General features: G+C 36.8%; 1 protein-coding gene and 1 pseudogene across 1 annotated transcript; both read left to right on the plus strand.

Moving 5' to 3' along the window:
• Positions 1–6,538: 6,538 nt before the first annotated feature.
• Positions 6,539–9,987, plus strand: LOC119983667 (annotated as a pseudogene).
• A 246-nt stretch (positions 9,988–10,233) lies between these two features.
• Positions 10,234–16,059, plus strand: LOC119983668 (serine/threonine-protein kinase BSK2). The gene is made up of 8 exons (XM_038827361.1): positions 10,234–10,851; positions 10,931–11,064; positions 12,646–12,751; positions 13,002–13,087; positions 13,387–13,575; positions 13,699–13,857; positions 14,153–14,266; positions 15,426–16,059. Exons 1-8 carry the CDS (start codon positions 10,413–10,415, stop codon positions 15,675–15,677), a joined length of 1,479 nt encoding a protein of 492 aa, XP_038683289.1. The 5' UTR covers positions 10,234–10,412; the 3' UTR covers positions 15,678–16,059.
• The last annotated feature ends 337 nt before the right edge of the window (positions 16,060–16,396 follow it).

Here is a 16,396-nt window from a genome sequence, read left to right on the forward strand (position 1 = left end):
GAAAAAGAAAAATTGGATTGCTACTGCTAATTTGCATCTCCTCTTATATACATGCATACGTGATACACCAGCACACACTCAGCAATTAACTCTGTCGATCACAATTTGATGGTTTTTCTAACAGTCAACTCGTCAAGTGATTTGAATTTCAAATTACTTAGTTGAAATGTTTGCTGAATTAGAACGTGAAGGATTTCTCTACTACAAGTTATATGTGTGTGTATGATTATTATACGTATACGTATATATATGCAAGCGATAGCGACAATAGACATTACGGGATCTGGTGAAGCAGCTATCAAAGTTCATGTATATCCAAATTTGACCATCTACGTTACCTCAATTAAAGTTGATAAAGGTCCCTTCCCCGATAAAATTATTGATATAAGCAATAGCCAACGTGTCAAAATGCATGTTGAAATGTAACAGAGAAAACCCTAATGTTGACGACGCCAGCAGAGCAACAGCTTCATTAACTTTTGACTCTCTCTTTAACTTTCCGAACAGAAAATGCAAACCTATTCCAACTTTCAAAGTTAACTAAGACAAAAAAGTTAAGACAGCTTTTAGTGGACTTTTCCCAACTGTAACCCACTTCGTTTAATATATAGTGATAAATAAGTGTCTGCATGCACTTTATTTCTAGCTGAATTTTGAAAGTGGTGGTCTTTTTTAATGGGGATGGAGAAGAACTTTGTCATATTAACAATTACAAACTGGGAGTATTGCCAGTTTGTAATGCCAGTTTGTAATTGAGAGGGAGGGAAACTTTGCGCTTCACATATATTTGTGGAGAATAGCTCATAGCCAGTTGGTTTGTTGTTGGATTGTTGTGATGGACTCGCTCTTTGAGTAATAGTTATGGTTCAAATCGAATATTTCACAACAGATGAATACTAGTACTACTCTTTTTGATATCAGTGATCACACTCAAAAATAATTTGCTATGCTCATTGCTAGTTGTTATGTATTTTATATTTTTAACTTAGGGTGCTTTCACTAGAATTACGATCTCTTTTGTCGGCTTACCGTATTCATAAATAACTCTCTCTGAAACGCTGTCTGGCGTATTCCTATACCTGGACATGGAGAAGCAGAAGCTTAACCTAGTCTCGTACCATAACTTAGACACTCGAATGGGTTGGGCTCTGATACTATTTGTAACACAACTAGCACATACAATTAGCATGAAATTGTTAGTTTTTTTTTTTAAATCAAAAACCGCACGACCTTAAAACGCGACATGCCATTTAAGGATGGTTGCCCATTTATAAACCACTTAAAGGATGCTCACCTAAACGATGTGGTATGTTTGTCACTGTATTATATATCTATATGCATGTCTTAATAAATAAAAAACAATGTTTAAAAAATGAAAAGGCTAGCTAATTTGCATATGGTTGCGGAAAACACAAACAAACGTACTAATTTATGCATTGAGTAAACAGAAAACATGTATAAAAAACCGCATTTCTTTGCAAAACTTGCACGAAATGAAAATTGAAAACAGAAACCTTATATTATAAATTAAAGTGTTTTTCCAACACAAGAAATATAGTATTGTATATAACTACGCAATAGAGATAAATCATTTTAAATGGTATGAAACACATGTAATTTATCAAAATATTTAAAAAGCTCAAACAGTATAGAATATTTTAAATGGTATGACCACTATAAAATATTTTAAATGGTATGACTACTATAAAAGGAGTATCAGACCTCTGAACGAGGTACGCAAAAAAAATCCACTACTTTGATTCTCTCCAAAGAATACAGACTTGAGCGTCAGAGTACCCCCGGGCCACGAAGGGTCTCCCGTTCCCAATCTTGCAGGTATCGAGGTTTGCCATCCACGTCACTCCTTGGGATCAGGCGTTGAAGTGTCCCTCGTGTAGAAAATTGCATCGACACCCCTATCATACAAGTTTGTCATTTCGACGTTTAATGTGAGTCTAAACTCGGACCGTTAGGTTAATACATACTAATTTGATAATGCTAGTGGTCCACAACTGTAGATTACTAATATTAACTACAAATATGTTGGTACATTAAAAAAGAGGAGGAGGAGTTGGACAATAGTCACCAGACAAATACAAATACAGTCAACATCAAGATGTCATTGTTGATCAAGATGCTGACGTGTCTGCTTTAGTATTTTCTTCTTCAAGTTGGTTGGACTTCGTTTTCCATATAGATCTGAAAAAAGTCAAAAGCAAACGCAAGTGAAAAGCAAGAGGTCGTATTCAAGTCCTTCACGTCTGCTTCCCACATTGCTGAAGGCTTATCACTCGTAAACAAATACTATAAGCTAAAAGGCAGCTGGCATTAATAAGTAGGCTCAAATATCTTATCAAATCAGAGACTTCCTCGGGCTTATCATGATCTGAATTCAAAATTTCCCCGGCGGCCGGCAACATTTTCAAACTTTGAAAGATTGCCTTTCGTTCCACATCTAATTCCATTGATGAAGACTAATTTCAACTGCTAATTATCAATTTAAAGCTACCATTAATTACAATGCTATATATATATTGTTGGGAACCAAATCAACAACATAAAATAAACGAAAAATAAAGTAATCGAAAATAGGACTAAAAGATTTACGTGGTTCGACTAATTGTGCCTACGTCCACGGGATTGCCGAGAGTTTTCACTATTTTGAATAAATAATACAAGATACGACTGTAGGGTTACAATCACACTTATAAATCCTAACTCTACACTTAAGAACTAGGCCAAAAATTACATTAAAGGCAGTCAACTCACAGGATCTGCATCAATCTTATCGGGTCGGGTCACTGCGTATAAAAGTGGCTCCATACTAAATCCCAAAACATATAAAAAAAAAAAAAAAGAAAGATGAATTGAACACATATATTATATATAGCATACAAAAAAAGAAGAAAGAAAAATAATACATGTATGTATATATTATAATATTGATTTGATTTGCAAAATGGACTGAATGTATCTAATCAATGTATACACGTGGAAAATATTGAACAGATATCACAAAGGTCTCATATCCTAATTAGTATAGCTAGCTAAAAAAGAACATATGAGACAAACCCTTTTTTGACTCCATAGCAAACCAAACACAAGAAACCAAAAAACAGACTCTAAATTTCCATGGTGATTAAGAGAGGAGAAAGGCAATAACCTTTTTGTTACTTTCCCCAACTTGTAACCCACTTCATGTCTGGTTGCAGTTTCTTTAGGCAGCACATAAAAATTTCAAACTTAATTGATTTTCTTGCATGGACACACTTTAGAGACTCCATCATAGTGATATTTTTCACGTTGGTACGACTTTGTTCTTCTACGCCGTTTTCGAAATTCTTAAGCTTAGAAAAACGTAAAATCGGAATGGTACGTACAGCAACTCCACTAGACTCACACAAGTGATTTTGTCCTCTTCGCTGGTTTTCCTTTTTTTGGATACTTTGACTCTTTGGTCCTCAAGGTTTTCTTTATACATGTCACTTAGTCTTATATGAGATGTGTTTCTATAACACTAACTTGGGTTATGCTAATTGACGTGGGACTACACGTTTGCGGCCAAATCAAAATTCTTATTATTTTTTCAACACATATATATATATAGGTTTTTGCCACATATAATACATGTCGTGAGTACTTAAAGGGTTTGAAATTGACAAATTTAATTAATTAATTAATTAATTAGATCCCGATTATTGGGCGTAATGCCAACATCAATCCTGCTTTGATTGATGTCGACATACATATATGGAAAGCAACTAATACCAATACAGGCTTGACTTTATTCTTCCATTGTCATATCTCTTAATCAATATTTTTGAAGATATTAGGTTAGAAGAAAACTCTGGAAAGATTTGCATAACGTAAGCCACAAAATTGGGCGTAAGTTATAAGCATGAAGAACGTAAAAAAAAATTCAACCCAAATAATGTGTAGAGTTATTGTTCATTTTGAGAGTCAAGACCTACACGGTTCTATCCATAAAAGGATTCTCTTACAAAATAATATTATCAATCATGGAGTTTCGATTTTATTGTGGATACATCGGATTATCCTCGCAACTTTGTTTTATTTGAGAGATGGATTTGGACTTTTCTTATAAATCGCATCGCTTTGTTTTGTATTCTCCAAGCGATGTGGGATTAAAACATAGGTAGTTGATAGACATTGCATGACTTACACGAAAGGTGTTACAGGATGATCTCTCATCTATTGTGAGGTTGTTGGATACAACTCTGAACCCTTTCGACCCTCACAGATTTGTCCATCTTAAGTTAGATCAGGGAGGCCTAACCCAACCGGCCTCCAAGATTTACTTGAAAAATTGGTTGCTATGTGTTAAGGTGTGTGGGCCACCTTCTCTGTTGGATGACTTTCCAACAACTACCCGATGCGGTAGTTTTAACACTGAAGACAAAAAATTCCTATTTTTAAATAATCCAATGACAATTCTAAAACTATGAGTCAGTTGGGATTGGTGAATGTTTTCAATTTTTAATCAACCTCCTCTAATTCAACTCAATATGCTTAAAAAAAGAGACATAAGAGACAATTAGAGGAGACATATATATATTTATGGAAGTCTATGCAAACCACTAAGGTCACTATTAAAGTTGCTGACGAGGAATCGTTTATATCTATTTTTCGGGGTACTAAAAAAATATTTTCTTTGCAAGTTGAACTTCGCTTTCCATGGATAAAGACAAGGTCGGTAAGTAGTGATAAGCCAGTGGTGATCGATGGTGGTATTCAATTCATTCCCGGCTCTATAATATATATATATATATATATATAGAGGAATTCTTCTATGTGGATCAAAAAGTGTGGACCAAGTTTGTGGACCAAAATCCAATGGTTATAATCAATCACAACATAGGTGGGGGCCACACATTTATTATGGGACCCATCACATCTATGGTTGAAAAACAAGTCCACAAACTTGATCCACATAGGAGAATTTCTGTATATATATATATATATATATATATATATAATATAGTACTACTTTTGAAGTTGAGTTATTTATCAAAAATACCAATAAGTAGAAATCATATTTTGACCTTGGATTGGTTGGGCTGGATTTTGTGCAACGTTGTCCGAATTTGATGAAATTTGACTAATGAAGCGAAACGACGTTTTGATTAGAGTTAAGAGCCATCCTCTTTTCACGAAATTCCATCATTTTGGGCCTCAAATGGGTCATTTTATATTTTAAGGGCATTGTCGTAATTTAATTTTTTTTAATGTTTTTTAGTCATATTAGGGTTGTGACTTTCCCTCTTCGTCAATATATATATATATATATATTATTTATTTATTTATTTCATGAGAAATCATGAGTCTTTGATCATATAAATTCCGAATATTTGGATTATCTCACTCTCTATATATTTTTTATAACGAGGAATCACGAGTATTTGGTTATGTCAAGTCTAAATATTTAGATCGTATCATCTTTCTAAATACCTAATAAATCGCAGGGTGATGCGTTGAAGAATAAATGACAATGAGCTTATGAATAATTATATTTAAAACCTAGTGAGATAATGAACAGCTAACGGAAGCATTACACGTCCATAATTTATGCATCCATAATGTGTCCATAACTAGGTGGCATGGAAAAAAGTGTGGGGATCATTTAAAATTAGCATGTCACCTAGATTATGGACAAATATCATTTTGGAACAGCTAATATATATATATATATATCACATGTTGCAATGTTGGAGAAAATAAGCAGAATGAAATATCATAATAAAGCATCATTATATGTTAAACCCTAATTATCCTCCTAATTCAATATTTTATGCCACAAAACATTTTTTTTTTCTCAAACTTTGTGTCATTATCTTCCATTTTCGTGGATAGCTCTCTCATTGACTTTTAATTAATCCGCAATTGGAAATTAATGCTCCTAAATATGTAATAATTAATTTGGTTCACAATGGTTTCATAATTGATGATGTCACTAATTTGTATTAATCTATAGCTTATCAAATTCTTGATAACCATTGACTAATTTTCACTTAATTTCAAATATTTCGCTTAATCAAATTACGAAATATGACTTTTTAGTTTTTTTTTGTTGATTTTATTTATTGATTAATTCGATTAATCTTGTGCGTTTTGGTCTTAATCATGTTTTTGGCAGATAATAATGTGGATTAGTAGATGTGTTCTTACTTCTTACTTCTTAGGTTACATTTTGGGCTGATTCAAATTGTGCCTCTTCAAGAGTGGGCCATTCCTTAGTAATATTGGATCAAGAGAAAAGTGGCCAATTAAATTTGCAGCCCAACCTCTCTCATACAAAAAGCCCAAATCAAGACCTACTAGACCAGGCTCTGTGGGGGCCCAACAGTAGGTTCTCTCAACAGTGAATACACGACGTCGTTTCACGCCGAAAAATTCACTTTATCGAAGTGCCCAATTAAATTTGCAGCCCTTACACAAAAGCCCAAATCAAGACCTACTGGACCAGGCTCTGTGGGGGCCCATACACCAGTACATATTCAAACTCACCACTCTGTCTACTAGTTCTTCCTCTATCTTCTCGCGACTCGGGTTTTAGCGAAGTTTCTCTCTTCGAAGGTCTGTCTGTCTCTGATTTTTGTTCTGCAGTGTGTTCACTGTACTTTCACGCGAGCTTCAGTTCTCATTTAGTATTTCGAAAGAGCATAAACATAGATGTTTCGCGTGATTTTGAAATCATTGGTTGTGTTTATTCTTAGTGTGTTTTTAAGTCATATGTGCTGGTAATTTCTCCCAAGTCACATGTGCTGGTAATTTCCGGAGAAGAAAGTGATTTGATGCGTATGATATGGCCTGTGCGTGTGTTTATTCGTGTTCTGCTCTCAGTTTCTTTTTTGTTCGGCTTTGTCTATGTTGATATATTTATTTTACTGTTGAAGGAGAATCAGTTTTCAGAGGGTTTAGAGTATTTATTTTACAGTTATCGTTGTGCTGTTTGATTTTTACATATTGGGGCTGCCATTTAATTGTTGCGTAATTTGTTGGCTAGTTGTCATTCATTAACTTATTATATGTAGGAAGTGTATTCAAATGAATTGATATTCCATTTGGGAACTTGGCCTACCTTTTTACTTATAGTACACAGTTTGATTTTAGTGGGTGTGGCGTAAGAGATTTTCATGTTAGAGATGCTATGAACTTGAAGTAAAATGTTATGGAATTTTTTTTAAATGATTTAGATTATGTGTTTCTGTTGCTTGTTAGTGGTTGTTTGAATAGTCTTAGAGTTCGTGAATTGTTTGCTTAATGTGAGGAAAGGCATTTGAAGTAGTTCTTTTTAGCTATTATAGACTGCTGACATTTGTTCTTGCACTGGATTCAGTTCTGATTTGAGATTTTCATAATGGGTAAGAAGAAGGTTCACATCAACATTGTTGTCATTGGCCATGTTGACTCTGGGAAATCTACCATCACTGGTCACTTGATCTATAAGCTTGAAGGAATTGACAAGCGTGTGATTGAGAGGTTTTAGAAGGAGGCTGCTGAGATGAACAAGAGATCATCTGGGTGTTGGACAAACTAAAGGTCGAGCATGAGCGTGGATTTAGTGTTGACATTGCCTTGCGTAAATTTGAAACCACCAAGTACTACTGTACAGTCATTGATACCCCTGGACACCGGGACTTGATCAAGAATATGATTACTTGAACTTCCCAAGGCTAATTGTGCTGTCCTTATCATTGACTCCACTACTGGAGGTTTTTAAGCTCGTATCTCTAAGGATGGTCAGACCCGTGAGCATGCTCTTCTTGCTTTTGCACTTGGGGTCAAGCAAATGATTTGCTGCTACAAGAAGGTATGTTTCAGGGATAACATTGCAACTATTTCCATACATTTAGTGAATTTGACTCTCTTTTACATAATTTTATAGTTTTTGGGGTTGGAAGTGTCCCTTTTTTACACCTTTTTTTTGCGTACCTTCCTTTTCTGGTCCTTAGAAAATCTTGTGGATTTATGTGTATTATTGTTTTCTGAATAAACAGATGGATCTTGTGGATTTATGTGTATTATTGTTTTCTGAATAAACAGATGGATGCCAGTTGCCACTACCCCTAAGTACTCAAAGGCAAAGGTACGATAAAATTGTGAAGGAAGTCTCATCCTTCTTGAAGAAGGTTGGGTACAATCCCAATAAGATATCATTTGTTCCCATTTCCGTAGTTGAGGGTGACAACATGGTTGAGAGTTCAGCCAACCTTGATTGGTACAAGGACCGTACCCTTCTTGAAGCCCTTGACTTGATCAATGAGCTCAAGAGGCCCTCAGACAAGCGACTCTGTCTTCCACTTCAGGATGTGTATAAGATGGTGACATTGGCACTGTAACTGTGGGGCGTGTTGAGACCAGTATCCTGAAGCCTGGAATGGTGGTGACTTTTGGTCCCTTTGGTTTGGCCACTGAAGTTAAGTCCGTCGAGATGCATCACGAGGCTGTCCAAGAGGCTCCTCCTGGGGACAATGTTGGTTTCAATGTAAAGAATGTTGCTGTCAAGGATCTCAAGCGTGGTTTTGTTGCCTCAAATTCCAAGGATGATCCTGCCAAGGAGGCTGCCAACTTCACCTCTCAAGTTACATCATGAACCACCCTGGTCAGATCGGAAATGGTTATGCCCCTGTTCTTGATTGCCACACCTCCCTCATTGCTGTAAAGTTTTCTGAGATCTTAACCAAGACTGATAGACGATCTGCTAAGGAGCTTGAGAAGGAACCTAGGTTCTTGAAAAATGGTGATGATGCTGGATTCGTTAAGATGATTCCAACCAAGACCGTGGTTGTGGAAACATTTTCTGAGTATCCTCCTCTTGGGAGCTCTACTGTGAGGGGCTCTACTGTGAGGGGCTTGCGCCAGACTGTTGCTGTTGGGGTTATCAGGAGCGTAAATAAGGACCCCTCTGGCGCTAAACTAACCAAGTCTGCTGCCAAAAAGGGTGGCAAGTGAGCCGTCCTTTTTCAGGCTACTGTGCTGGGAAATTATCATCATGACCATAATGATTGTCTCTCTTTTGTTGTTCATCCATTGGTTATGTTGGTTTCTGTTTCAGTGGTCACAGTTTTAAGTCACCGCCATCATCTCTAGGTTACTGTTCCCTGAACTGGGTGCTGTACGGGCGGCCGAAACTGTGACCGTTGCAGATTGGATGTTTGTCTACATCTTATGGCATCTAATCTTAATGTGTTTTATAATACTTCTCTAGATTGTGTTATGTCTATGTGGCTGCATGAAATGTGAATTCAGGCATGCTGTGTTGGTGCAGACTCTGCCTGCCTCTGTCATCTGGTCCTTATGAAATGTTGATTCAATGATCTTTTTTACAGGATTTAAAGCAGATTTTGCATGCTATGCCCACCCCGCTGTTCTACTTCCTTAAATGGGCAATGAAGCCCATATTCCATTTTTTATGGTGTCATTGTGTTCTTCTAATTCTATATTGACTCGGGTCTTGCCTAATCTAATTGGTTGGTTTTGTAACAATATTCTTAGAACCGATGGTGTCAACATTTGACAGAGACAAGGTTCTGCTTGAAGTCGATAAGCCAGCAAAATGAAAATGTCGTTGACAGTGACTTATGTTATCTTAAACTTATGGACGCGTTTGAACAGAGTAGATAACAAACACAATGTGGCATGATATTGGAATTTAATATTCGGATGTGGACTCTGGGGAGACTAATAAAGCAGCCGTTTAAACACTTATGGTCGCACTTGGCTTTATGTGTCGTCAGATCCGCCATTTCTTTGTTTTCTCCTTTTCCCTTCCTTTCTCATTATCTGGTTTATTTTGTGGTTTGTGGTTTGTGGTTGTAACAGGGGAAACAGGTAGCAAAAGCCCCAACTAGTGACTGTACAAACTAGAAAAGGAGGAGAAAACGGAAGGAGAGCATGGGAAACGCTGGTGAAAAAAGCCTGGAACACTTTTTGGGGAATGAATAAAGCTACAATAGTGTTCTCGAAGTACTTTTTTTTTTGTTTTTTTTTTTTAAAATGGTTAACTCAAATACAATAGTAATGATACTGTTGCACATAAATACAACTCTCAGTCTGTGTCGTCACGTGCTCATGTTTAAGCCTCTCTCTCTCTCCTGATTTTTTCCTTTTGGAGTGTGGAAGGAAGACACAAAGGTCAGCTGCCCTTTTGATCTTTTCGAGTGCTGGACTTTTCGGTATTTATCTCACTATTACCTCTTTTGACAGCATCACAACAAGACCTTCAATCATCCCTTTTGGAATCTCTGTTCAACTCCATCATCGTTAGTTAATCTCTCGTTCCTTCAATCATTTCATCCTTCTTATCCAAGACCCAGATGCCCAAACTCAGTTTTAACTTCATTAAAGCACTAAAGTCTTCACCTTTTTGATGTGAGGAGGAGTAATCAATAATGGGTTGTTTTCATTCCAAGACTAGACATCTTTCATCTCCTGACCAGGAGCCTCCTCCACCAGAAGCAAAGCCAGATCTAACTACTGTAGAAACTGATGAAGAAGACCAAGTGCCTCCATTTAAAGAGTACTCCTTGTCGGAGCTTCGAGCAGCTACAAATGGGTTTAGTAGCGATCTCATAGTGTCTGAGAGTGGAGAAAAGGCTCCCAATGTGGTTTACAGAGGCAAGCTCAAGAACAGCCGATTAGTGGCTATTAAGCGGTTTTCGAGGCTTTCTTGGCCCGACCCTCAACAGTTTGTGACTGAAGCTGCTGGTCTTGGCAAGGTCAGGCACAAGAGAGTTGTTAACTTGATTGGCTGCTGCGCTGAAGGCGATGAGCGTTTGTTGATGGCAGAGTACATGCCTAATGATACTCTATCTAAGCATCTGTTCCACTGTATGTCTACCCCTTCTTGATCTTATATTGCTTTTCCTTTTAATCAACTAGATGAGTAACTTTGGGTTGATTATTTCAGGGGAGAAACAGCCTTTACCGTGGGAAATGCGAGTCAGAGTTGCATACTATATTGCACAAGCACTTGATCATTGCAGCGCTCAGGACCGTAAAATCTATCATGATCTAAATGCTTACCGGGTACTTTTTGATGAGGTACATTATATTGTGGGTTGTGTTTGGTACTTTGTGTTTAATAGTTTTCTAGATTTTTTGAACTTTTGACCTTTAATGGTGCTTGAATAAATTTGCTTTATGCATAGCAATTATTTATGTTTGTTGATTGATGGATTGCTTTAGTTTCTTTAGTTCAACCAGGTCTTAGCTAAAAGTCTTACCAAACTGTTGAAAGAAAGGACATAGACTTCTTGCACATATACTTCCTTGGCTTTTTCTTTAAAAAATTGAGATAAAGATGAATCAATCTTTTAGGTTACTTTATCAATGGACTTTGAATTTCATTCCTCAATCAAATTCAGCTACTAGATTGAAAAAGGATGAAGAAACCCTTTTTTATTTAATTGTAAACTACTTGTGCAAGAATATAGTAGCCAATTGTGGCTGGATTTTGCGTTTAATATTTCCCCCCTCTTCTAATAGATGCAGTTCAGGTATAGTTTTGGAGCATGCATATGCCAGCTTTTCTATTCTTGCTTTTATTTATATCTATTATCCTTTCTATCATGTGCTCTTAATAAGTGGTGCTGTCTAGAAGCGATATGCTCTATTGAAATGAAACGTTGGTTTGCTTATTTGCTTATATGAATTTTTTTTAGTCTTTAGTTACTTCAATTCCTCCTTTATCTTGTCTCTTAATCTTCAGTTGCGTTGCGTTTGGTGAAAATGTGAGATGCTTGCAAGAGCCATATACTAATCTCACTAAGATGAAAATCATAGTGGTTGGAAGTTCTATAATGTTTCATAAGTTGTGAGAGATTAGCTTCACCAGATGGTGTTCCTTCTCATACCCATCAATGTCTAAAAGTTTAGGATATGACAGAGATTTAGTTGTTTTCGTGTCTGTCATCAGTCTTTGTCTTTGCACTTAGTGGCACGGTGAGTGGCAGAGGCACCCTATGTATAAATTTAAAAATGATAACTCAATGCTTGGTCAGAATTTGGTCACTGATGGTGCTTAGTAGGTTGATACAGGACATGATTAGTTGTCCTGTTCTCAATTTTGAACTGTGAAGCCTGGAGGAGAACGAACATTCTTTTTCCCTGTTTATTTTCTTTGTGTGATGATTGTGGCTCATGACCAGCGTTACTGAGAGATTGTAGCAAACGACAAAGTTTCGATCTTTCATTGGGGCAATTTTTGCCATCTATATCAAGGCCGTGAGATAACCATTGTTTCGTGATAAGATCCGAATCCAACAGAACACGGGAAACAGTGGCACGGTGACAGGTGGTTGGTGCCTAAAAATATTACCCACTGTTTTCTTCTCAGCTTGATTGGTAAAGATTCATTGATGCATTTGGATAATGGTGTGAATCAGAATATCTGAGTGCTGGGAGATTTTGGTATGAACAGTCTATAGAGAATATAGATGGAATATTGTTGAATTGAGTGATATCTTTCTTTATTGTACAAAGCTGAACCTTTTAAGCAACGTTTGATCGCAACATCTAAGGCCTATGTATAAAATTGAATTATTTTCTTGATATACATGTCTTTCTATCTTATTGAGAAACATACATGTTCTATAAGTTGAACTTGATTCATTTTCATGCCAGGATGGCGACCCTCGATTATCTAGCTTTGGCATGATGAAAAATAGTCGAGATGGAAAAAGCTACAGCACAAACTTGGCTTACACTCCTCCAGAGTTTTTGCGGACAGGTATATCTATATTTCGACATATTCTTTTTGATAAGTCAGACTTAGAAGAGTAAAATATGTTCTTATTAAATATTTTTTCTCGGCATTCATCTATCGCGTTGTTAGAAATCACTGAACCTTATTTTCTTTATTCTGCACTTAACTGTTAAATTAGGACCACTGAGTTTATGCTCAGGATAATATGAAAAGATATTGTGAAGCCTACTGAGAGTAAATTGCTGCTAATGATTTGGATGCTACAATATGGCAGGTAGGGTCATTCCAGAGAGTGTGATCTACAGTTATGGAACTGTGCTGCTGGACCTTTTGAGTGGAAAACACATCCCTCCAAGCCATGTATGAATAATGATTTAAATTTGTTTTGACAAAATTTTTGACTCTTTATTTTTTGGACATATTCTGTTTCTACAACTGGAAATCTGAAATCCTGGTCGGAGGATTTTGTAATGATTGAGTGTGGAACATTAGTGTGTATTAATTAATGTGAGTAGGTGAAGTTAAGTACTAAATTTGACACTAAAAATTAGTACTATTGTTCTTACTAATTTGCAAGTATGCCATTATTTAGTCACCTCCGAGGGCATGTTGCCCAGTTGCTTATGTTTAATCACGCTGCATTACTTTTGTTTCTCCAGGCATTAGATTTGATAAGGGGAAAGAATGTATTGTTATTAATGGATTCATCCCTGGAAGGACAATACGCAAATGAAGATGCAACCGAATTAGTTGAGCTGGCCTCTAAGTGTCTTCAGTACGAGGCTAGGGATCGACCTGATATTAAATTTCTCCTTTCAGCTGTGGCACCCCTTCAAAAGCAGACAGAGGTGAAATCTTGAAGTGCCTTGAGCTTGAGTGAACGCATAGCTTATGTCTTTGTGATAATGAGATTAGCTTGCTCTGTCAATGCATCTTAGCTCTAATAAGGTTTTCTGCATTGGTACTTCTAGGTTGCATCTCATGTTCTTCTGGGTCTTCCAAAAACTCCAGTAGTGCCACAAACCATTCTTTCTCCACTTGGAAAGGCTTGTGCAAGGATGGATCTTACTGCAGTGCATGATATTTTGCTCAAAACAGGTTATAAGGATGAAGAAGGTGCAGAAAATGAGGTTCGTTCTCTTTGGTATTATACACAATTTGTAGGTGGTTCCCAAAATAAAGAAGTTGACACTTCATTATCGAGAGCTCAAAGAAAAATATTTAGATAGCATTGATAAGATCTTTGTTTGCAATGTTGGACTGCCTTTCTATAATGTCTACAAATAATCTGGTGGGAGAAACTGTTGTTTTTTAATGCAATTACAACAAGCTGCTTTACCTTATATTTATGCTCATTCATTTGCATTGTTAGGCCATTAAAAATCTATCACAATGATCTAAAATGGTGCTATTTCTTTCTTGTAGCTATCATTTCAAGAGTGGACACAGCAAGTGCAAGATATGTTGAATACGAAGAAATTTGGGGATATTGCTTTTAGGGACAAGGATTTTAAGAATGCTATTGAGTATTACTCTAAGGTATGCTTTTTTTCCTTGAATGATAAAGATTTTACTAGTATTTTTTTCCAAAAAAAGTTGGTTTCTAATCGAACCTTGGCATGCCTTAGAATCATAAATTTCATCATTTTCACCTATTTTCTTCATGTTTGGGTATTGGAAACTATTTCTTCTCTCGGTCTCTGTAGATTGATCAACCTCTGGAGCTAAATAATTGATGTTCTTAGGAAGGATTGATTTTTTATGTCCAATAGTTACATAATACTTTTAAATGTGTCCATATGAAAAATGGATAATTATTTGATTGAAAAAACAGATTACGATTGACAGTCACAAAATTGTTGAAAATTCTCTAATTTTAACACAGTAATGGGCCAGATATAGATCAAGTAAAATCATTTTTGCATTTGATTGCGTTTAGTGAGGCGGACTATTATTTTAACTGTTCTTACAGCTGTAATAGCTTGGACATGTGACTGCATATAACCCTTTCAAACATAAAACACCGCATACAGTTGCCAATTATAAAATCGTCAAATTTTGGGGTAATATGTGCTCGGAATCTCAATCCATGAATGCATTGCCTTCTTCATTGAACAAGGAAAACAGAAACGAAAATAGGCTACTTGCGGTTCATATATTTTTCTCTTCACTTTGTCAAGGTGTTGATCGGCACTTTATTTGGTGATTAGCATTTGGCCATGTGATAGTTGATACTAGGGTGTGCTCTCTGCTTATTATGTAACCTGTGACCAGGTCCCTCTTTGGTTCAAAGATCTTACTGTGCACTCATTAACAGTTAAACCCCTCACCCATACAGTTAGGGCAACGGACATCAGTAAAATCGTATTGTGAATATATGCTGGTCATCCTTCAATTTCTGGACCTGGCTTATCAAGGACGTGATCTTCAAATTAACTGTGAACAATAATTTAATGGCTGAGCCTCTTCTAGCCACTTTGTTCCTCGTATATTTCAGTCTGATATAATGATCACTGGTTCACACTACCCCCCTATAGCAGCTTAAAAACTTGTGCTGTATGTATTAGGTATTTTCTTGCAACCTTATCTGCTGTGTTTGAGTTTACAGTCATAATGCAACTCATAAATTTATGCTCATAGGCTCAACACCTTAAATTGCCGGAATCTTTGTCTGAGACTGGTTGGTTTTTACATGCAGTTGGTATCGATGATGTCTGTTCCATCTGGTACCGTCTTTGTTAGGAGAGCTCTCTCATACTTGATGATTGGCCAACCAGAACTTGCCCTGAGAGACGCCATGCAAGCTCAGGTGTGCTTGCCTGAGTGGCCCACTGCCTTCTACATGCAAGCTCTTGCCTTGTCCAAGCTCGGAATGGACAGTGATGCTCAGGACATGCTTAACGATGGAGCCTCGTTCGAAGCAAAGAAACAGAACAGCTGGCGCATTTAAAACAGTGAACTATTGCCAATCTTACATTATCCGGGTGCGGCTCTCTATCCATTTCCACCATGGAAACGCCATTGGAGGTGAAGATGAATGCGGAATTAGACTAGATTTCATGTGCAGTGAGGGTTATTTTCAGTTGATGCCCCCTTCCATCATTGGCAGAATATATTCATACAGAGTGAAATGTATAAATGATTGGTGATAGCAAAAATAAGTAGAGAATAACCCACTAACCATTATGAGTTCTTAATGTGCTTGTGTGCTTCCATTGTTGTATTGTGCTGAAGCCTGAAAGAGTGATTGTAACAACGAAGTACATTTATGTATGCGGGGATTCATTTGCATCCTGAGCCTTAAATTAACTTTCTTGTCTAAAAGTTTGTGATATCCTCTGCTTCAACCTTCCAAATGATCTTCTTTCTCCTGTTAAAACATGAAGGTGAAGAACTCTTAATATTGCAGCAACTCTACTCTCTAAAGTAAAGGCATGGTTATTGCCCATATGGGTACGTACTACTGGGCTTTTTATTTTGGTATAGATTATGGATTAATCAAGGTCCTTGTTGAAGCTTCTGGAATTTTATCATGGGTCTGTTTGGACGCCGAGAAAGCCCGAGACTTTGAAATACTAGAGCTTGCAGCTTCTAGAATTCTATCATGGGTCTGTTTGGACGGTGAGAAAGCTCGAGACTTGGAGCTAGTAGTCGTAGTTTGACTATAGC

This window comes from Tripterygium wilfordii, chromosome 18 (assembly GCF_013401445.1).
Source record: "Tripterygium wilfordii isolate XIE 37 chromosome 18, ASM1340144v1, whole genome shotgun sequence".
In the NCBI taxonomy this organism is placed as follows: domain Eukaryota; kingdom Viridiplantae; phylum Streptophyta; class Magnoliopsida; order Celastrales; family Celastraceae; genus Tripterygium; species Tripterygium wilfordii.

Coding starts and splice junctions, on each gene's coding strand:
- LOC119983668 (XM_038827361.1), top strand. CDS start 10,413: ATGGGTTGTTTTCATTCCAAGACTAGACATCTTTCATCTCCTGACCAG. Junction 13,858..14,152: donor AAGAAGGTGCAGAAAATGAG/GTTCGTTCTCTT, acceptor TCTTTCTTGTAG/CTATCATTTCAAGAGTGGAC. Junction 14,267..15,425: donor CTATTGAGTATTACTCTAAG/GTATGCTTTTTT, acceptor TTTTACATGCAG/TTGGTATCGATGATGTCTGT.